Source organism: Melitaea cinxia, chromosome Z, assembly GCF_905220565.1.
Source record: "Melitaea cinxia chromosome Z, ilMelCinx1.1, whole genome shotgun sequence".
Classification (NCBI taxonomy): Eukaryota; Metazoa; Arthropoda; class Insecta; order Lepidoptera; family Nymphalidae; genus Melitaea; species Melitaea cinxia.
Genome location: NC_059424.1, coordinates 14,306,723 through 14,328,955, shown reverse-complemented (window position 1 = coordinate 14,328,955; position 22,233 = coordinate 14,306,723). Strand labels below are relative to the sequence as shown.

The following is a 22,233-nucleotide window of genomic DNA, read 5'->3' as shown; positions in this document are numbered from 1 at the left end:
GAATCGTAAACTATTCGTTTGATCATGTCATAATCTTCAGCAAAGTGTTGTGCATGAGCCCACAAAGGTTTCTTGGTTGGTTGAGTTGTTAGGAAGATAAAAAAAAGCGTAGCAACGCACGCAGGGTAGATACAGCTAGTATAAAATATATAAACTAATAACTTAAAATAACGTGTTATAATTATTTTGGTTACACGATGGTTAAAATCCATTATACTCGAAAAAAATATTTCAAAATTGTTTTCTCTCGATAAAAGGTACTATTATAAAACGTGGAGGCAAAACGTTAAACTGAAACTCAATTGTTGCAGGACTGTTGCTACGCACCCGATAGGTAGCTAAAGCCATAGGTAACAAAAGCCATTATAATTTGAATCAATTAATTTCGGTTTCAGTTAATGTTTATTTATTAAATTTGAGTACTGAGTATTCTTTTTAAGCAAGTTGTACCTGTGACTTCGTTCCCATGTGCTTTCTCTTCCATCCAGATATTGATTAAGATAAAGTATTTTTGTGTGGGCTATTTAAAGTTATTTCACTAAAATACATTTTTGATTCAGTATCGATCAGAGAGCGCCTACCATAAAAGTTTTTAAAATATTTTTAATGTACAAAAGACATCCCTGATTCAATTTTATTTTGAGCGCAAATAAAAACTAATTACAAATATCACTTAACTGAACTTTTTTCTTATTTAAGACGTATTACAAAGTTTCTAGAGAACTAGATACTTCTCTAGATAAAATATAATGTAAGCAGCCAAAGTGTTAAATTGAGTCGACGTCCTCTGAGATGTCATTCTAAGCTATGTTAGGGTGTGTAATATCTGAGAATATGTTCTTTCATTAACTAGTAAGAGCCCGCATAGTTGCTTATTAATATATGTCACTGATTCAAGTCCAACGTATACCCAGCGTGAGATGTTACGTGTATCAATATATGAGACGTTTTTCTGACAAGTTGATAATAGTCGTTACTTTTATTTTTTTTTTTGTGTAAAATTGCTTTCATCTATACAAATAAATAAAATTGGAGTGTCTGTTTGTAATATTAAAATAACACAATGTATACACATACATATACCAAAACGATATGTTTTTAAATTTTTGTCTGTCTGTCTGTCTGTCTGTTTGTTCCGGCTAATCTCTGAAACGGCTGGATCGATTTTGACGGGACTTTCACTAACAGATAGCTGATGTAGTAAGGAGTAACTTAGGCTACTTTTATTTTAGATATGTATTTATTTTATAATTCTGCAAACTAAACAATAACTTTTTTTGTTAAACTCCATGCGGACGAAGTCGCAGGCACAGCTAACTTATTAATATTTAAATCTAACCTGTAATTTTCAAGTGTGTTGTACATTTTGTATAAGAACAGACGTTGTCTTTCTGTATCTTTTTTACGGACTGTATAATTGGAAGTGTTTTGGAGAACTCTTCGATATGAAACCACCGTCACGTTTTTACAATCGCATCCTTCGCCACAAGACTAGGTATCATACACATCGACTCGGTCTTCTCGCTCATTCTTTCTGCGTATGTACAAACTGTGGGATGACCTTCCTGAAGCTAAAGACCGGCGAGTGATTCGCAGCTCTTCTAAATTTATAGATATAAGATAGAGATTATAAGAAGGAGAGTTTGGATCACGTGGATGGATGGATGTTAAATAGAGAGTAGATAGGATATGCATATCTCGACGAAGGTGAATAGTCTTTATTGATTATGAAGTCGCTCCAATTCTCTAAGGGGCTCCTCTGTCACATCCAGATAACATACATCGGTATAGTCGAGGATAGGTAGTAGAAGGGATTACGCGAGCATATATTTGGTTTTGAAAGGAAGAAAATACTGAAGATGCTTGAGAGCGTGGATTGAGTAAGGTATTCTTTTGCTGATTGTATTCACTTGATTTTTCCAAGAAAGGTTGCAGTCCATGATTAGACCCAAATTTCTAACCTTATCAGAGTAAGGGATTTTATCTGATTTAAGAATGTTTTTCTTTCAAAGGCTAATAAAAGTGTCTTTTAAATTAATTCCAGTGTTGTTTGTGAAAATGGTTTGTTAAATACCATTCTCTGGCGTAATTTGAACTACGGAACCGATAATTGCGTCTCTAACTTCAGCTTTTTGGTCCCTCTATCTTTCTTTAGTGTTTCCATTCTGTCTACAGTTGTTGATGACTTATTGTGATGGTATTGATTTGTTTTACTTTGAAGCTTGTTAAGATACTAATGTATTTAAAATAATGTAAAAATGTTAGTTTATCGTTTTAAAACGTCCAACACCTATTTTGCGGATGCTTAACAACACGAGAGTCACGAGAGAGAACGTTATGTAGTAAGGAGTCTTGAGTCGGTCTGCTCAGTTCATAACTTGTTCGCGTCAGATAAAACGTTTAATTGGCATCGCTCTTAAATGGCAGTGGAATGCTAGAATATTAAAAGTCATTTTGTAATTAAATTTAATATTTGAAATTCCTAAGTTAGTTACTCCTCTCAATATTTTTAACCGACTTCAAAAAAGGAGGTTACTCAATTCGACTTATAGATAACTTCGTCATTTGGAACCGATTTTGATAGTTCTTTTTTTGTTGGAAAGAAGATATCCCAACGGTGGTACCGTGATAAAAAAAAAGGATCTAATGAAGGAATCCCAGAGATATCGAGTTAAACCCTCGAAAATTGTAGTGACGGCTAGTACCCTACTTACATTGTATTACTTGTTGTAATTGAAGTCGGTTTGTTCGTTTGAGAGCAAACAAAATTATTATTCTGCCAATACATGATAGTTTATGATGATATATACACTTCAGCCTATCGCAATCCACTGCTGGACATAGACCTAGCAAATTTTACGCCAAAAACGGCGTGAACTCGCGTCTTTTGCCCATAGTCACCAGTCCACGCTGGGTAGACGGGTCGGTGACCGCAGGGTTGGCTTTGTCGCAACAAGGCGCTGCTGCCCGTCTTCGGCCTGTGTATTTCAAAGCCAGCAGTAGATGGTTATCGCGTCATCGGTCGGCTTTTCAAGTTCCAAAGTGGTAGTGAAACTGTGTTATACCTTAGTCGCCTCTTACGACACCCACGGGAGGAAAGGGGGTGGCTATATTCTTTACTGCTATAACAACACACAGCTGTGTATAATTAAAAATACATAAAGGCAGAGTCCATAAGTATCACTACATAATCTGTACCTAACTATTATAAAAAACCAGTCAAATAGTCTTATGTTGCGATGCATAGGTCCATTAGTTATTCAATACTAATGAACAGCAACCAATTAAAAAGTAATGAAATGTATATTTCAATATTTAAATAAACTAAAACCGATACAAATAAACTTAATTATTTTAATCTTTATTTAAAGTTATTATTAAAAATAACATTTGCATTATTCGATGCACTAAAAAGAAATGTTAACAGAGACGCCAGATGCACGTTTGTTTGGCACGTGGTTTATTCAAAGCGAGTCTTTTAATTTTTTACAATGAGCGGAGCACAAACTAGCGCCCATTATAACGGTAGTGTAAAGTTTGAAGCTAAAGCAACGCATATTTTTTTCCGTAGCCCTGCCACGTGGTGTTTTTTTGTCCTCGACCGACGCCGACGATGGAAGCATTACTTTTATATCTTCGTCTTTTTTTATTATGTGCACTTTTTCACAACTTACTTGTGACCACAGATTATATTGACCGTCATTACATATTTGTAAAATGCAAAAATGTTTTTCTCATTACGTTGTGTGTTTTTTTTTAAAGATGGCGCTGGTAGAAGACTCTGGCGCGGGTTCCGCTGCCGACGATCCTGAAGCCCTGCTCAACGAATGGCTCGGCGAACTCACTGTGCTCACTGCGGTTTGTATCAATCCCTACCTTCATAGATAAACCAGCTGTACCCGCGACTTCGCTCACGTGGGATATTCCATCTGGATACTCATTACATTTTTTACTAATCCCGTGCGAATTATGGTGTTTTTACTCGCAAAAATCTTTTAATCTCTATCTGAGCTGTTGGTACTCGGTTCAGCCGTTCCGAAGATTAGCTTAGACAAGTAGAAAGACAGCCACATTTTTTTAAATAATTGGTTTGTGTTTTAAGTATCGTGTAAGTAGCTACATTTGTACATTTGAAAAGACACAGTTATAAAATCACAGACAGACAGCATGTTAGTAGTTTTTACGTCCATTGTTATTAGTTATCTTCTAGTGTGAGTTTAAGTGAAATTCTAAGTGAAGAACTTTGTACCCCTTTTTACAAAATTTTCGCGGACGGAGGAGTATGAAATTTCTCCCTCGTATATTTTATATAGAAGGAGAGCAGAATGCTAATATGTTTTAAAATTATCCATAAAAATACATTAAGTCAACAAAAAAAACCACTGCTGACACTACCGTGTATTTAACACACACACGCATACATACTCTTTTGTTTATTATTACAGAAATATAGTCTCTGACAACAGAACCTTAATAATGTTCAAACTTATAATTTAAATTAATTATAGTAGATTTCGACCACTTGGCGATCACATCTAATATTTCTATCTATAAATGTTCAATAAAACTATAGGATATCAATAATTAAGTTACCAAACGAAAATATCCGATTCAAATTACATCGACAAGTAATACAACGTAGATTATACGGAAAAATAGTCAAAATAATAAATACGCATTATTAGAGATAATTCACAAATTACTCGTCAGATGTCGAGGAAATTTAAATGGGAAGACATAACAAGCACTAACTTTATATAAAATATAGCATTATACACACAATGATTATCACGGTGCGAGTGTCAGCTCAGTTGGATTAAAAGTGTAAATTTATTAAGAGAGAAAAGATATCTAATTGATTATTCAAATACAAGAAAACCTTCCACAAAGTGCCCGTGCACGTGTGGATGCAGCCGGCACGCGGCAGGTGCGCCTCCGCATATGCCACTGAGCATGATTTGCAGACATCTTATAAACTCTCATTTAGATTACACCGGATAGGGGTGGCATTTCAAAACTTATGCCATTAACATTAAAACGTCATATAACTATGTAAACAGCGTCATTAAAAATAAAAAATAAAGTACTAAACTGGGTAGAGTAGGATACTGAACTAGGTAGTAGTAAAGTTTCAAAATATTTTATTAATCGAACTTATTAGTAAACAGTATCGTGTTTGTGTTTTATTTATAAAATATTTTAATGCTGCCTTTTATATTTTTTCTTTTTAACCTCGCTATTTTTATACCACTAGATTTACCACTTTTACGGCAGAACATCGTTTTCCGGGACAATTAGTCGCTATCGCTTCAGTTCCCAAGTTCACACTAAATTTCCCGGTTCTCCGCAGTCCTCATTCAACCCCAACCGGATATCTTACATAGATCGGTCCAGTGGGCCGGGGTGTCCCAAACTGCGTTTAACAATACGCGGTCTCCACTCCAGGATACGTCTGCTCCAGCGGCCGTCGGTCCTGCGACACAGACGCTTCAGCCTGTAATATCCCACTACTGGGCATAGGCCTCTTTCCCCATGTAGGAGAAGGATCAGAGCTTAATCCACCACGCTGCTCCAATGCGGGTTGGCGGATATATTCCCTACTATGAGTAACGATCGCTATCAGGTGTACATGGTAACAACCGGGACCGATGGCTTAAAGTGCTCTCCGAGGTACGGTGGGGAGACCCACAAGGACTGCACAAACACCCAGACCACGGCAAACACCTGTATGGCCAATACAAATGTTTGTCATGTGTGGGGATCGAACCCGCAACCGCCAGCGCAACAGGTACAATCCATAGCTGTAACCGTTGCGCCAACGCGGCGTCACAGGTGACTAGCTTACTGCCACTTCATCTTACTTATTCTACAACCCTCCAATCCAGGGCCTTGAAGAATCCTTGGTGAGACAAAACGTAACGACGCTTGAAAACAGCTCATAGACATGACTCAGAAGAGAGATTGGTCTGTAATTATTTGAGAGAAACTGGACCTCCTATTACCCAGTGGATAATAGCGTTCGAGGGTCTCACTAAGGCTTATAAGACAAATAGCCACGTCGTTAGTGGTTTTCAGCAAATTGAATCGATTTTGAAGCTATTTCCAGTTGGAACTGCTCAGAGCCACATAGTATTTGGGGGTCAGTGATGTATATAATTTTAGAAACCTGTTTTCAAATGGTTTAAAATAAACGCGTGCTGAAATATAAAAATAAGTACAAACTAAACATACAATATAACTGATAAATTATAAATTTTATAGTAAAAAACCTTGATACGTATACATATGTTTTAACTGGTGGGTTGATTCAGCTTTTTAGTGTAACTATGTGAAAAAGTATTACTTAAAGAAAACTATTTAGTTATATTAATACTTGAAATTAATTAAAATAAAAGAATTTATTTGATTGTATTTGACTTTGAGAGGCAATATTGTATCAACGCGTCTACGCTTTGCTGTTAACATCGAATTGTGTTAATGTCGGGCTCACGCAACATTGCAACTACATTATTGTACTTGTACTACTTTTGCGTTTAAGTATTTCCTTATATTGAATTTTTTCCTTCTTTTTAGATAGAGGCAAAGATGGATAAACATAAATTATTTATGCGTCGTTTCTAAGGAATAAGAGAATGTTTTAATTATGTCACGGTTAACGTGACCACACGTCTCGTTTTGAACGGAACTGTCCCATTTTTCGATTGTGTATCCCGGTGAACCCCACGAAAACCCACGGACGCTAACATGTCACGTTTTTCGAAATGGCTCGAACATTTTGAGTATTTAGTTAGGCTAATTTAGAGTAGAGTGGAACACAATATTAAGGACAACTTAAATACTACTCGATACAATTAATCAACGGCCATCAAATCAAAAGATTTTTTTAAAAGTCGGTTGTAAATAAATAAACCTGCTAATTAAAACAAAAAACAGATGTTCGTTTTTGAGAAAAAATATCAAGTTGAACATGGTAAACATAGTGGAGCATTTAGGGCGAATAAACAAAATGTCTCACTCTACTTATTTTTTATTTTATTCGTAAATCATATTTTCTTGTGGTTATTCATAAATAATATTCATTTTAAATCAAATAAGGAAGTGAATGAAAGCAAAAAGTTAATTAAATCGATCACTCCGTGTAGCACGAAAGTAATCGCCTTTTGGTCGTCAAAGAGGATTTAAGGATTAATTAGGGCGGATGATAAGTTGTTACAGCCGTAATACCAGCTTAATTATTGTTACAGAATTCATATTCTGAATAATAAATTGATATTGATATACATTTTGCTTGAACTTCATTTTTATTGTTTGTATTTTTTTGCAAACTATCTGCAATAGTATTAAAGTTTTTGATAAGAATATCTGCTTGAAATGTCAATAATTCATATAAATACCCCACTTTTAACAGAAATCCATCTTAAATTTAATCAAATTTATTTTTCCAATCATTCTCTGTCCGTTTTTCGAGAAGCCTATATTTCGTAAAGCTATAATGTTTAGTAACTCACTATAAGAAAAGATATATAATATACTAGCCGTGCCCCGCGGCTTCACTTGCGGTCATTAGTCGAAATAAAATATAGCCTATATTACACGAGACGAGATTTTTATATACATATATAGAAGATATAGATAAATGTAGTTAAAATATTTTACTTATGAAATACACTATTCGTATTTTTTTATAGGTACCTAATATTTATATTTCATGTAATATTAAGAGTTTTTAACCGACTTCAAAAAAGGAGGTTACTCAATTCGACCATATATATATATATATATATAAACCTTTGATACATATACATATATATAAAAACCTTTGATACATATACATATGTTTTAACTGGTGGGTTATATATGTATAGTGGGTGGGTGGGTTATATATATATATATGTGTGTGTGTGTGTGTGTGTTATTATATAATAATAAAAAATGTGTATGTATATTTTTTTTTTATGTATTCGTACCACGATAAGGAAACCAGGTTCTGATGATGTAATCCCAGAGAAATCAAGGGAAACCATAGTGACGACTAGTGCGTTTGTTAATTTGTTTCGTTTACTTACGTTGTATTACTTGTCGATGTAATTGAAGTCGGTTTTTTTCGATTGAAAGATTTTTTTAACTACTTTGATGATCGATATAAATTTGCTCGTAAGATTTTTTTTAACTACTTTCATGATAACAATATAATTCATACTTTCACAATAATAAACGTTGGTCGATGAAGCTTAGAAAACTCGGTTTGTCATTCCGAAAATACTGATAAATTAAATGTGACACTAGATATACTTATTAGCGCGTATACGTTTTAATTAAACTGAAGGGAAGATTACACTTTGGTCAAAGATACACACTTCTAAGAAATACTCGTAAGCTAGCAATGACAATGTCTTTCGGAAACGGATCACACCGAATTTTTACGTTTAAATTTTGTTCTTCACACATGAAAATACAAACGTCAGCCTTTGACTCCTATTACCTAAACTAATAAAGGCTTTTAAAGCAAATATATTTTAGTACCAGTTACTTGAAAAAACAAACAAACCGTAGGCTTTATATCAATATAGAGTAGAAATAAAAATTTAAAGTATAACCGAATATATTAAGGGTTTGTTTCACAATGTACAAGTAAAGTAGCCTATAGCTATTTGACAAATTAATTATGTGACACATAAAAGTTCTAGTTAGTCCTGATTGCGTTTCACCATCATCTTACCTATAAATTTATTTGGCACATAGCTGTTTGCCACTTACTGGTTAGTAGATTTGGCAACCTCGCATTTTATAGTTCCGTTTTGCGAAATACATGTTTTAGAAAAACATTCTGTGTTGTAAATACTCATGAAAATATGTTATAATCGTTTCAAGGTATGGTTTATACTATTCTTTATACATTTTATATACACACAGCTTGAAATATACTATCCCTTAATTTTTTATTGATCAAAACAGTATATACATTCTTTTTTGTATTACTGTGACCGGAACGTTAAACTGTCAAGTGAACAAACGTTAAAGTTGAAAAAAGTTATAGAATATCGTACCGTGATATCGTCATTACGTGTTATTATTTCTGTATTAGTTAATTACAAACGCATATTTATATAATAATGGCTCAAAAACGCGAAAGAAGTGTCAATTTTTCCCGAGAAGAAGTCGACACTTTAATAAAGTTGGTGGAGAAGAATAAACTCGTTATTGAAAACAAAAAGAGTGATGCGGTAACGTGGGCCGAAAAAGAACGTTGCTGGAAATCAATTGAAATTGATTTCAACTCTGCTAGTGGCGTTACTTTTCGTAGTGCTAAAACATTACGCCTAAAATATGAGGGCATCAAACGAGACACGAGGAAGAAGTCGGCATTAATACGGGCCGAGACTTATCAAACTGGAGGAGGTCCGAGTTCAGCGCCTGTCTTGACTACCAGTGAAGTCAAAGTAAAAGAAATGATTTTGTTGTCAATTGATGGCATGGACAGCAAGTTCGATTCAGATAACGTACCAAATACAGTGGGTAAGTTATAAATTGAATTGTGTTGGTATATACTGTCCGTTGCTCTATAATAAGAGGCCCGAGCTCAGCATTACCACCATATTTTTTATTACAGTGTCCTTTCAACAATCACAAAATAGTTGCAGCTCTTCTGGTCTTGGTACAGTGGACACAGAAAAACTTATATTAAATATACAAAATCAAGATGGTATGTTTTCCATATTATTTAAAAAATATATACATTTCTGTTATTTCATTATAATTTTGATGATTTTATACATATAACCAATTCATATTTATCGTTTCAGATATCGTGACTTGCCCTTCTGTTGAATCAGAAGAGGTACAATGTATTGAAAACAATATTAAGGAAACACCTGTTCGTCCGTTGAAACGATCGTTGTGTAAGTTTAAAAATTATTCATGATTTAATTATAATAAATTTAATTTTTTTAAAACAAGTGTTCATTCTATGGTTAAAAAGAATTTCATATCTAACATTTGAGTGAAACCACTTAGGAAGACTTGAGATTTCATTATGAATTTCTTCATACATATATTTTTATTTAATAATAGATATTTTATGTCTAATAAATATGTGAACAAATCTACTTACATATTTATAAGTATTTGTACAGTACCTTTATTAGTTAATATTTTGAAATAAACATTTTTACAGTATGTGTAAAGATTTTTTTTAATTATTTCATTTTTCTTTCATATATTTGTCAAAGCTGTTATTTCTTATCTATTACAGTTGACCATCTTGAAAGTAATTCAGAAGGAGATGAAAACAATAAGAGATGGTCTCAGTGGAAGCCTGCATCTTTAAAATCAAAAAAGCACCCAGCTTTGTGTGAGTTTTTGAGGCAATATTGTTCTTTTCCATATTTATATTTTTATTGTGTATTTACAACATAACTTTTGTATTTTTTAGGTATACCAAAACCTAAAAAACCCTTTGAGAGAGTAGCAGAATCTAAATTAGAAATTATTGAACTACAGAAGACAATTCTTGAAGAGGAATTGATAAATAATAGAAAGAAATTTAGCTTTGAAGAAAAAGTAATGGAGCAACGACAGAAAGAATGGGAGGAACAAAAAAAGAGGTGGAACTTCGAAGAAGAAGAAAGGCAACACAAGAGGGAATTATGGGCTTTGGAGAAAGAATTAATATTAAAAAAAATAAAAGAATAATAAAATACTTTTATATGTATATTTTACTACATTTTATTTTATATCCATAAAATCTTAGGAAATTAAAGTTATCTTAACAAAGATGCAAAGTAATCATTAATTAAATGGTTTCTTACATTGTCATCTTGAATGTTTCTATTTAATTCGGTTTCTGTTTCTGTAAAATGATCAAATATTTGTTCTTCGAAATGATCATCTTTCATTTCAATTGCAATGTTGTGCAAAACTGCACAGGCCACAATTATAGGTTGGACACGAGAAACATCTAATATAATTTTTTTAGATAATACTGGAAATCTATTTTTCCATACACCGTAGGTCCGTTCCACAACATTTCTGCTTCTTATTTGTGATTCATTATAAAGATGTTCTGCAGGTGTAATTGGATTTTGGAGTGGTGTTAAAAGATAGAATGTATTTTCATAACCCTTATCGCCAACAATCAGACTATTACCAAATTCTTTATTCATAAACCTTTGTTTTATCTTGGAATTATTAAATATAGTTTGGTCATGAGCTGCTCCAGGCCATCTAGCTACAATATCCATTATTTTCAAATTTGCACTGACCACAGTTTGAACATTAAAAGAAAATTGAGATTTTCTGTCCCGATAATTCTCAGCACTATCACCACCTAAAAACACAATTTTACATAGTATGAGACACTCAAATCTAGATAGTGTTTTTTTAACAAATAAATACTAGGTACACTATTGCCTATTGCAACGTGCATTGATGCATATTTACCTGGCGATTTTATAGGTACATGAGTACAATCAATGGCACCAACAAGTCTTGGAAATCTTGCTATATCATAAAACTCTTGTTGTAATTTAATAACATCTGAGAATTTAATAAACTGTGGTCCTAATTTTGCAATTGCTTGGGAGACCATGTTCACAATCCGACTAGCAGATGCTTTACTTGTACCAGTAAAATCACCTACAACATTGAGAAAACTTCCAGTTGCATAATATCTTAATGTCAACAATAATCTATTAATTGGTGATATAGCATAATTCCTGAAACAACGAAGATGTATAGTGCATTCTTATTTATTTGTTACATCTGTAAATTAATGGTGTTAGTCCTTTGATAAGCGAATAAAAAATAAGAAAGATAAAAAAATAATTACCTTTCTGTGGTGGAAGAAATTTGGTTTACAATTAATAAAAATACGTAATTTACAGCATGTTTAGTAAGGCGAAATCTTATCCTAAAGTCCGTGTCATCCAAGGCTTGCATATAATTAATGCGTTGTCGAAATACAGGATTCCTTCTCGGTCTATTTAAACGATACATAAAATCATCTAATTCGTCTTCAATTATATCAAATATTTCCATTTTTCACATTTTCTTGCACAACTAAACTAACTTTACAACAGAAATTATTTGAATCACAGCTGTCAATCCCGTATTATGGCTGTCAACTAATTTATATGGCAGATAAATTTGCTATTGGCCAGATGATCTGACATATAGTTTACTGGGTACTTTATTTGCCAGCTAGTGCTATTTGTCAATTGTGAAACGCAAAAGTTGTCGTTATTTGATAAATAAGTTGCAAGTAGCTTATTGGGAACTTTACTTGTACATTGTGAAACAAACCCTAAATATCAAAAATAACTGTTAAAACAAAAAACTAAAACTAAACTAAATATAAATCTATAACACATGTCTATGTCAATTTTTTCTTGTTCTTTTTTCTTATGGTTGGCAGCTGCGTCCTGGATATATAACAAAAAACATCTTTTGACCAAATGGTACTTCTGCTAGAGCAAACACGTCACGTGGAATTATTATAGACAAAACTAGTGTACCACATCAAACGTACTATTTTATCAATAAAAGGAGAATGCGACTTTTGGGCCAAAATGTAATGAGTAGAGATATTGTTTAAAAAATTGGTCATATTTTTTTATTTTAAAATATAAAATATCACCTCAATTCTGAATCTAGAAGCGGAGAAAATTGAGAAAGATAGTTTTCATCAAATTATTTGGGTATCGATTCCACTATAATCGATTACAGAATTCAAAAAGAAAATGTTTGCACTAGTTAATTAACTCAAGATATTTAGATACATAATTAAAGCTGTAAACAATAACGTGTATTTAAATAAAGTTACATTAATATCGAAAATATCAATTAATATTTGATAAAGAAAAATGATTATCGATTTCGTATCGATTTAAAATAAATCATATTTTTAATGACAGCTTCGACAGCTTACTAACAGTAATACTGTGGCCGTCACTCGTTTAGTGTTTACTGTTTTCCGATGCATTCTGAGTCCATTCCTGATATTTATTTATGGTTTCAAGTGTATATCAATATTTGTAATGAGTTTTCAAACAGTCTTTACTAAATATAACAAACATTAATGCTACAAGAACTTAGTGATCGGGTTTTTTATAGACATTGTAACATAACCTCACTTTTACAAAAAGTCGAATAACTCCACTCTCAGATAGCCAAAATATAGATAATTTTCAGCGAGGGATCAATAAGCCTAAATGCATTAATTTATACCATTTTCATTTCATTACATTTTGGCCCAAGAATGTATGGAATCGCATCATTCTCCTTTACTTATATAAATGAAATGTTATAAATACATCGATTTATTTTATTATATATATTTTAAAAATTAAAATTAGTAAACACATACTGTAATACATAGTATAACCACAGGTATATATAACGTTAAAATATGATGCTCTCAATTCCTATCTCAGGCCATCACAATTTATAATAAGTTTGAAGGATCATCTTTTCTGTTGAATACAAATGGTATATTTTGTAGAGATCTTACTCAAGATATAGCTCAGTCTATCTGGGTTGCAGAATGTGTTATTCTTCAGAGTACAAGTATGCAATGAACTTTAAACATTGCGAAAATGGGTATAACTTATCTTTGCATTAATAAAAATGCTATAGATACTTTTGAAGTATATTATAGTTATCTTTATTTTCCTTCTAGATAGACTAGAACGTACAAAAGTTGATCGGAGAGGGGAGGGTCAGGATGAGCTCCCAAATGAAATATTTGGGGCTCATCCTTGACGGAGGGTGGACCATCGGTCCACACTTCGCTATGGTGGGACCGAAGGTCGTGAAGGTGGCGAGTGCACTGGGCAGACTCCTCCCGAACCTCGGAGGACCCAGCGCCGCCTGCAGGCAGCTATATTCCGGAGTCTGCCGGAGTATGGCGACGTACGGTGCCCCGGTTTGGGCGGATCGCCTCACTGCGAAGAATAAGGCCGCACTGCGGTCGGCGCAGAAGATCATCGCGGTGAGGGTGATTCGGGGGTATCGTACGGTATCGTGGGCTGCAGCTACTGCTCTAGCTGGCGACCCCCTGTGGGAGCTCGTGGCGGAGGTCCTTGCCGAGACCTACTCATACGTCTCGGGTAGGAGGGCTCTCAGTGAGAACCTCACGTTGGACGGGATCCTACGGGTGCGCCGGATGGGGCAAGAAGCATTAATGCGGAGGTGGGGGGAGGACCTGGTGGAGCAGCCGTATGGCACACGCGTAACGGCTGCCTTGCGCCCGGTCCTTGAGCGGTGGATGCGCCGTAAGCGCAAACCCCTCACCTTCCGTCTGACGCAGGTTCTCACCGGGCACGGCTGCTTTGGTGAATACTTGTGTCGGACGGCCCAAAGGGAGCCGACGACTGAATGTCACGATTGTGGCGCGGCGGTGGACTCTGCCCAGCACACCCTCGAGGTGTGCCCGAGATGGGCGGCGCTACGTCGCGATCTGACGACAGTCCTCGGAGGGGACTTGTCACTGCCGAGCGTTATCACCGCGATGCTTGGTAACGACGAGTCCTGGAAGGCGATGGTCTCCTTCTGCGAGACAGTAATGTCCCAGAAGGAGAACGACGAGCGGATGAGAGAGGGGGCCGCCGACGAGGCCTCCGTCCGCAGGTGACGAACGGGGGTGCGTAGGAGGCGCTACTTAATGCGTCTCCAGTAACGCCCCTGTGCCCATGTCGGGCCGGGATGGGAACCCGGTCCTGCTAGACATGGCGTCGTCGGGATTGTTCAGAGGTGAGCCGGACAGTCCCATGAAGGAGAAGTCTGGTCTTTTCGCCGAGGCCAGCCTGTCGCTGGAGGGATCCTGTTGCCTGCAGTTCCGGGACCCTCCAATTAAAGCGGCTGAAGGCTCCCGCAGGGGTTTTGGTCACCCCCAAGTGCTAAGCCGACATACGGTCTAGGAATGCCTACCCGGGCATCCTGGATATCACCCGTAAATGGGTTACCCTGCGATATCAAAAAAAAAAAAAAAAAGAACGTACAAAAGTTGACTTAACTATAATTTTAAAAAAAATGGCAAAATCATCAAACATATAATTTATAAGCTAATACAAATTTGAATTAATTAGGTTAAGTCGTGGCACGTTTACAATGGCCGTAATACGTGTTACATTAAACTGGCCTCATTTTCATCGCAAGAGACTTAGCATTATTATTAAATAAAGTAAAAAAATATTGATTAACTTTACTCTTATTTAAAAAAAAATTAGCGTAAAATTACTTTTATAACATTGTTTATCTTCATCGATATTACGATACCTAGTAACTCAATCTTCTTTTGTTTTCACTCTTCAGGGACTTTTGACTAGTAGGTATTTGACAAGTTGAAGTGACATTGAGGCGTTTGATATTAAATAACTGACTTGAAATACCTAACAGATAGAAATACTGTAATATTTTAGCTCTGACAAGTTCTAACAATTGTAACATTACGCTACTTAATGTTTTATTATCTTATGTATTTATAATTATTAATGAACACTGAATTCATTAATTATTTATTGAAGATTTTTGAATATCATATCAAAAATTGACCGCTCCAGCGGGGTTCGAACCCGCGTCTCCGACTTACCGTGTCGGCGCTCTAGCCAATTAAGCTATGGAACGATGCACCCGCTCGAGCGAAATTTTCGATATGATAATTTTTAATTTCGGTTTAAGCGAACCGTGGCGCCGTCTATAGTGAGCTCTTTACAGAAACCCGTAACTATTCAAAGTTTCATATTACAATGAAAATCTTTGACAGGAGACGACACCGTGCTATTTTTAATATCTAAGATTTTTATTTTTGTGTTACCCACATTAGGAATTCTAAACATTTTTGAATATCATATCAAAAATTGACCGCTCCAGCGGGGTTCGAACCCGCGTCTCCGACTTACCGTGTCGGCGCTCTAGCCAATTAAGCTATGGAACGATGCACCCGCTCGAGCGAAATTTTCGATATGATAATTTTTAATTTCGGTTTAAGCGAACCGTGGCGCCGTCTATAGTGAGCTCTTTACAGAAACCCGTAACTATTCAAAGTTTCATATTACAATGAAAATCTTTGACAGGAGACGACACCGTGCTATTTTTAATATCTAAGATTTTTATTTTTGTGTTACCCACATTAGGAATTCTAAACATTTTTGAATATCATATCAAAAATTGACCGCTCCAGCGGGGTTCGAACCCGCGTCTCCGACTTACCGTGTCGGCGCTCTAGCCAATTAAGCTATGGAACGATGCACCCGCTCGAGCGAAATTTTCGATATGATAATTTTTAATTTCGGTTTAAGCGAACCGTGGCGCCGTCTATAGTGAGCTCTTTACAGAAACCCGTAACTATTCAAAGTTTCATATTACAATGAAAATCTTTGACAGGAGACGACACCGTGCTATTTTTAATATCTGTTGCTCGCTGGAGCGCTCAATTTTTGATATGATATTCAAAAATGTTTAGAATTCCTAATGTGGGTAACACAAAAATAAAAATCTTAGATATTAAAAATAGCACGGTGTCGTCTCCTGTCAAAGATTTTCATTGTAATATGAAACTTTGAATAGTTACGGGTTTCTGTAAAGAGCTCACTATAGACGGCGCCACGGTTCGCTTAAACCGAAATTAAAAATTATCATATCGAAAATTTCGCTCGAGCGGGTGCATCGTTCCATAGCTTAATTGGCTAGAGCGCCGACACGGTAAGTCGGAGACGCGGGTTCGAACCCCGCTGGAGCGGTCAATTTTTGATATGATATTCAAAAATGTTTAGAATTCCTAATGTGGGTAACACAAAAATAAAAATCTTAGATATTTATTGAAGATTTATTATTTATTGAAAAGTAATCAAATAAAAAATAAAACATTCGAATTGATATGAATATATTTAATTATCATTGCCATTGCTTTATTTTTATTCTATAACTGTACCATTCTCTTCCACGAGTGAACTTAAAAATAACACGTGCCTTGTGCATTAAGGCGTGTAACAAAAATTGTGAAAACGATTGCCTTGTATCGTGACGCGCCGGTTTTACGAAACATCTGCTGTTGATACAAATCTCATTTAGCGGCGGATATGAGCATTGGGACCTCATCAAAACATACTCGAACTCATAAAAACCATTGTGCCACTTTGTGACATTATAGTATGCAGTATTATAATATGCGTATGCAGTTCTTATTTGGATGTATATTGTAAGTAAAAATATTATTATTGCCTTATTCATGCTAGTTACTTGTGTAATCATAATTTTAAAAAGGGCGCATATTAGATATCCAATTTTTTTTATTTTGATAAATAAGGCACTTATTATGAATTTTTTAAATTTATTATTAAAACTGACATAGTTTACCATTTACGTTTTATTATATTTTATTACATACATGCCATCGCTCTGGTGCGTGCATCGAAAGGGCGCTCACACACAGACGATTGCGGGTTCGATCCCGCTCGGGGTGGATATTTGTATGTGTACTAATACTTCTTTTCAGCCTGGTTGTCTGTCGATTCAGGTGGTTTTTATAATATAAATACCTGATATCAATCGTTACTCGTAGTGGGGAAAATATCCGCCAACTCGCAGTGGTGCAGCGTAGTGGAATAAGCTCCGATCCATCTCCTACATGGAGAAAGAGGCTTATGTTCAGCAGCGGGATATTACAAGGCTAAATCGTATATTTTTTTTTTAAATACGAGCATAGGGTTCAAAATGAAAATTAAAGTTATTGCAGAACTCTTTGTTTCAAATTGATAATTATCAAAAAGTATATAAATACTCCTCTGATATCATGAAGGATTCACTTATTTTTCTAAATAAGTAAAACATTCAGAAAGAAAAAAAACATTTCCCAAATAGGCAGGTTAAATGCCACAATAACTATAGAATTATTACTTTCAATAAGGCATCGAGATGAAAGGCCGCTTATTGTAAGGTTGCAACTCGTAAATGATAAAGCCAGATGCTTGGGGAATATTTATGAATCTTAACTCTATGCACCTGGCGGGACATCTGTCTCGCTACCGGGTAACGAGACGCACCACTACCTGCAATCGGACTCACATTAATTACGTTTTAAACCTACTCTATAAACATTATACCTTTCTACATTTTCTTGATATTTTCGTTGAAATTTTTTGATGAGAATACAATTGTTTAGATTAAAGATGGCACTATACCTGTATACTTGTTACACATGGTGTATGACAGAATGTTGATATTTCTGAAGTTTAAAAGTGGGGCTTGCTGTCGATATTTATCCTCACTGCTGTTAAGTCGTTTAATCTTATTTGACTATATACTGTTTAGATCTTAATTTTAATAAAATTTAAGTAAATATGTCTAATAAAGACGTTCTAGAATAATACTAGGTTGGTACCTACTAGTGTTAGACTTTAGTTGAATGTGATTCTTGACTGATATCTTAGTCTTTTTTATAAAAAAATGCATACTATACCTGTTGCATTATTTTTAAAATTATTACTTATTTTTATATCTAATATATAAAATTCTCGTGTCGCAGTGTTTGTAGTTAAACTCCTCCGAAACGGCTTGACCGATTCTCATGAAATTTTGTGTGCATATTGGGTAGGTCTGAGAATCGAACATCTATTTTTCATCCCCCTAAATGTTAAGGGTAGTCCACCCCTATTTTTTTTAATTTTTAGATAAATTATAAATTGTTTATTTTATTATTGTTAAACGTTGAAAAATACATACGACCCTAAATTTTCATCCTTTTACCACCAACTCCTATTTTTAAGTAGCGTTTAGCGGCAAGACAACGTTTGCCGAGTCAGCTAGTAAGTTATATTAAATTATATGTAATAAAAATATATACACGTAAACAATAGATAGCTCGTCAAAAGGTCGTTTATATTCTATTATCAAATATTGTGTACTATTAATAGTTACAAAAAAAAGAGAATTTACAGAATGTATTAATCATTAAATTACGCATGATTAGTTATTTCCACATCATTTTAGAGTGACCCTGTTCTAATAATATAATCTAAAGATATATTTCGTTGAGATTATTTGAAGAGTGACCAGAATTATACAAATTAAGGCCTACAAGCTTATAAGCGGGTGCCATCTGTCCAATACCAGTTTGTTCGGCAGGTGTACGCAGAAGCCACCTGTCATTTATTTTTTGCTTGAAGCCTCAATAGTAATATAATGCCGGAACCACTTTTGAACACAAACGTGCTATATTACAAATATAGTCCTCAAACTAATAATTTGTACGATAAAAATAGAAAGCTATCATCAAAATGTTTCTGTTACGAGTAAGGTTTTCAAAGCTCAGCTGCAAAATAAGTATAAATATGTAACTTTAAAAATTCATGTTATGAATCTAAAAATGACATAAAATCATGTCAATATTAAGAGACATACAATGAAAGATTTTAGCGGGTACACGAAAGTGGAACAAATAGTAATAATGCATCAGTCTGATCATTTATCACAATATGAACGGAAGGAATGCGCCACGGAATGTTCTGATCGACAAACATTACGATGCAGAGGCGTCGTTAAGATGCTCTATCGTCTAACTGGTTCATTTATAATGCAGTCAGTGTAAATTATACAAAAATAACGTAACACACGGGGCAGCATTTTAGTAGTTCGAAATTGAGTACATCAATGCTTTTTCTGTTTTTTCTTTCAAAAAATTTGTTTCCAATATAATGTTTTAACAACCAACCAAATTTTCGTATACGGTATAAAGACCGGTGAATAATGCCCCAATATAAAAAAATTATTGATAATTAATATAATATAAGGTTATTATTAAGATAAAGCTTGCTTAATCAAAAATTAAAAAAAAAAGTGTCGATAATTATTATATTAATTGAATATTTTCTCGGAAATGTAGACCTGTATCCAAATAAATAAATATTACGAACGGTTTTAATATTAATTAATTATCTGATCTAGTTGTTTGTTATAAATATTACATAAGAATACGTTTATTGAATGGTAAAAAAATACGATAGTTGTAGTACCTACGAGAGAATGGAAAATCTTAATCCATTCTTGTGTAGTTTTTCTCTGTGCGTAAGTATGTAGTGTAGGTATATTTTGAAGTTTAGAACCGTAGCGACGATTTAGATTTAAAAAAAAATCTGAGTTTTGAGAGGTGAGACCGTTTGTACAGGACAACATTACTAAACTATTTAATTACATTTATGCTTTATAATAAAAATAGGAACGTTAAAAATCTATATCATTTAGCAAAAAGCATTAGGTACCTATGACTTTTAATAGTACATTTTAAGAATTGTGTAAAAATTAAACATAATGCCAAATTCTTCAGTTGCACTATGGAAGTCGAAAGCGCATTGAGGATTCTGTTCCCCGTAACTTCACAGCGTATAATAAACATACAGTGGGGCAGAGCCTTTGTAGTCACGCGAAATGCCGTTTTATGTTTTTGAAGTAGGCCTGTCACATTTTTTATTATTTATCTACCTCTTTCCCCTCTACCCCCTAAATTTATATGTTAAAGGTGAGTATCAATACTCTCTGACGACCGCTCTGGTGTAATGGTGCGTGTGCCGTGTCGGCGGCGCCTAAACATCGACGACGGTTCGATTCCCGCTCGGAGTGGATATTTGTTTTTATACAAATATTTATATCCGGTCTAGTTGTCAGTCCTTGTGGGTCTCCTTACCGTGCCTCGGAGAGCACGTTAAGCTGTCGGTCCCGGTTGTTATTATATACATAGCGATCGTTACTCATAGTAGGGAATATATCTGCCAACTCGCATTGGAGCAACGCGGTAGATTATTCTCTGATCCTTCTCCTACATGGGGAAAGAGGCCTATGCCAAGCAGTGGGATATAAACAAAACCTAATAAATACATTGTATAAATATTTAGGACAACAAATTATACAAAATAATTTGTATTACAAATTTTTTTTTTCGAGAATTTGTTATGTCAATACACCTAATTAAAATTATGATTTTATTAACTTTTTATAACTTACATGTTTCCGGTTTAAATGTATGTTATATTTAGCTGAAGTTCACATATTTCTTAGTTCAAATTGAAAGATCTTTTTTTTTTCATTCTTATTTTTTGAACCATAAAATAAGGCAAACCTAATTCACATGTCCAAATTCCCCAAGTGAGTGTAGCCTCCTGGGCTCTGTTTTGTCTACATGTACCTATATATCTTAATGTCTCTGTTGTTTTTTGCTGTGAAGAATCTGTGTCTATACGTAGGTATATGTATTAAGATAAACGATATTTAATATTTACATGCAAAATTGTAAAATTTGTTTTAATTTTTAAAGACTGTACAAAGGTCAACGAATAATATTGACATATAATTTTATTGATCTTTTAAGCTCCTTTTAAGTCAAAGGCTACGGATACTCATAACTTTCGATTACCCAATCCTTTGCGCTAAACAACGCAATGCGTCTCTTTCCCGTTTTCCACCCTAAATTGTTAAGTGTCATTTGGGTGCGCCAAATGCGGGGGCGAGAGAGTTCCTGCAGTCAGGCCGTGGGGCGGGCCTCGCCACACGCACACCGTCTCGTCATCTTTATCAAACAAAACGTAGCGGGCCGTGGCGCACACGTGTACTAGATCGTGCTCGTCGCTCGACACCCGCTCGCCGTTCGCCCGTTACCTCCGCCGCGCCGGCAGCGAGTCGCCAACTTCCCTCGCTTCATACTTGCCGCACGTCCCCCCTCTGCTAACCCGTCCCTGCCGCTTGGCGCTCGTTTTGTAATGCAACTCTACTCTAGTTGAGTTCGAGATTGCGTTCGCTGCATGCGTTTCGTAACAACATCGCGTTCCTTTGTTCCGTTATATTAAAACATTTTTCATGAAAATGAAAGTTTTTCGAGTACTTTTATCAGTTACATTTTGAATGGGCGAGGTCAGTCTCTAGCTTACGTACGATATACTCGAAAGTCAAACGCGCAGACTCCGACTCGATAGGGGCGCTGGAATCAAATAAATCGCGAGTTAATAAACTTAGATTACGTAGCTAAGCTAACTTCAAATCCACTTCCTTCAGTGCATTATGGTTTACCTTTTGACAGTTATGTGTGGATAACGAAGTTTTGTATGGACTACGCTAAGCCGACCCTTGCTTATATTTTCTTAGTGTGAATTATGGTGGTGAGTCATTACGGTGATATGTGAGCGGGCGAGTAATGATGGACGTGCAACTAAGTGAACAGACTAAGTGGCATCGTGGAGGCTTCCTCTCCAC

The 22,233-nt window shown here is 35.1% G+C and overlaps 2 protein-coding genes across 2 annotated transcripts; one reads left to right on the top strand and one right to left on the bottom strand.

Moving 5' to 3' along the window:
* Positions 1 to 9,113: 9,113 nt before the first annotated feature.
* LOC123668839 lies at positions 9,114 to 10,713 on the top strand. The gene is made up of 5 exons (XM_045602530.1): positions 9,114 to 9,512; positions 9,571 to 9,703; positions 9,804 to 9,899; positions 10,253 to 10,351; positions 10,433 to 10,713. Exons 1-5 carry the CDS (start codon positions 9,114 to 9,116, stop codon positions 10,690 to 10,692), a joined length of 987 nt encoding a protein of 328 aa, XP_045458486.1. The 3' UTR covers positions 10,693 to 10,713.
* LOC123668628 (putative nuclease HARBI1) lies at positions 10,698 to 12,142 on the bottom strand. The gene is made up of 3 exons (XM_045602344.1): positions 11,828 to 12,142; positions 11,440 to 11,714; positions 10,698 to 11,326 (listed from the first exon to the last, which is right to left on the bottom strand). Exons 1-3 carry the CDS (start codon positions 12,034 to 12,036, stop codon positions 10,761 to 10,763), a joined length of 1,050 nt encoding a protein of 349 aa, XP_045458300.1. The 5' UTR covers positions 12,037 to 12,142; the 3' UTR covers positions 10,698 to 10,760.
* Between the last annotated feature and the right edge of the window lie 10,091 nt (positions 12,143 to 22,233).

Coding starts and splice junctions, on each gene's coding strand:
- LOC123668628 (XM_045602344.1), bottom strand. CDS start 12,036: ATGGAAATATTTGATATAATTGAAGACGAATTAGATGATTTTATGTAT. Junction 11,715..11,827: donor ATTTCTTCCACCACAGAAAG/GTAATTATTTTT, acceptor TCGTTGTTTCAG/GAATTATGCTATATCACCAA. Junction 11,327..11,439: donor TGTACCTATAAAATCGCCAG/GTAAATATGCAT, acceptor TTGTGTTTTTAG/GTGGTGATAGTGCTGAGAAT.
- LOC123668839 (XM_045602530.1), top strand. CDS start 9,114: ATGGCTCAAAAACGCGAAAGAAGTGTCAATTTTTCCCGAGAAGAAGTC. Junction 9,900..10,252: donor TCCGTTGAAACGATCGTTGT/GTAAGTTTAAAA, acceptor TATCTATTACAG/TTGACCATCTTGAAAGTAAT. Junction 10,352..10,432: donor AAAAAAGCACCCAGCTTTGT/GTGAGTTTTTGA, acceptor TGTATTTTTTAG/GTATACCAAAACCTAAAAAA.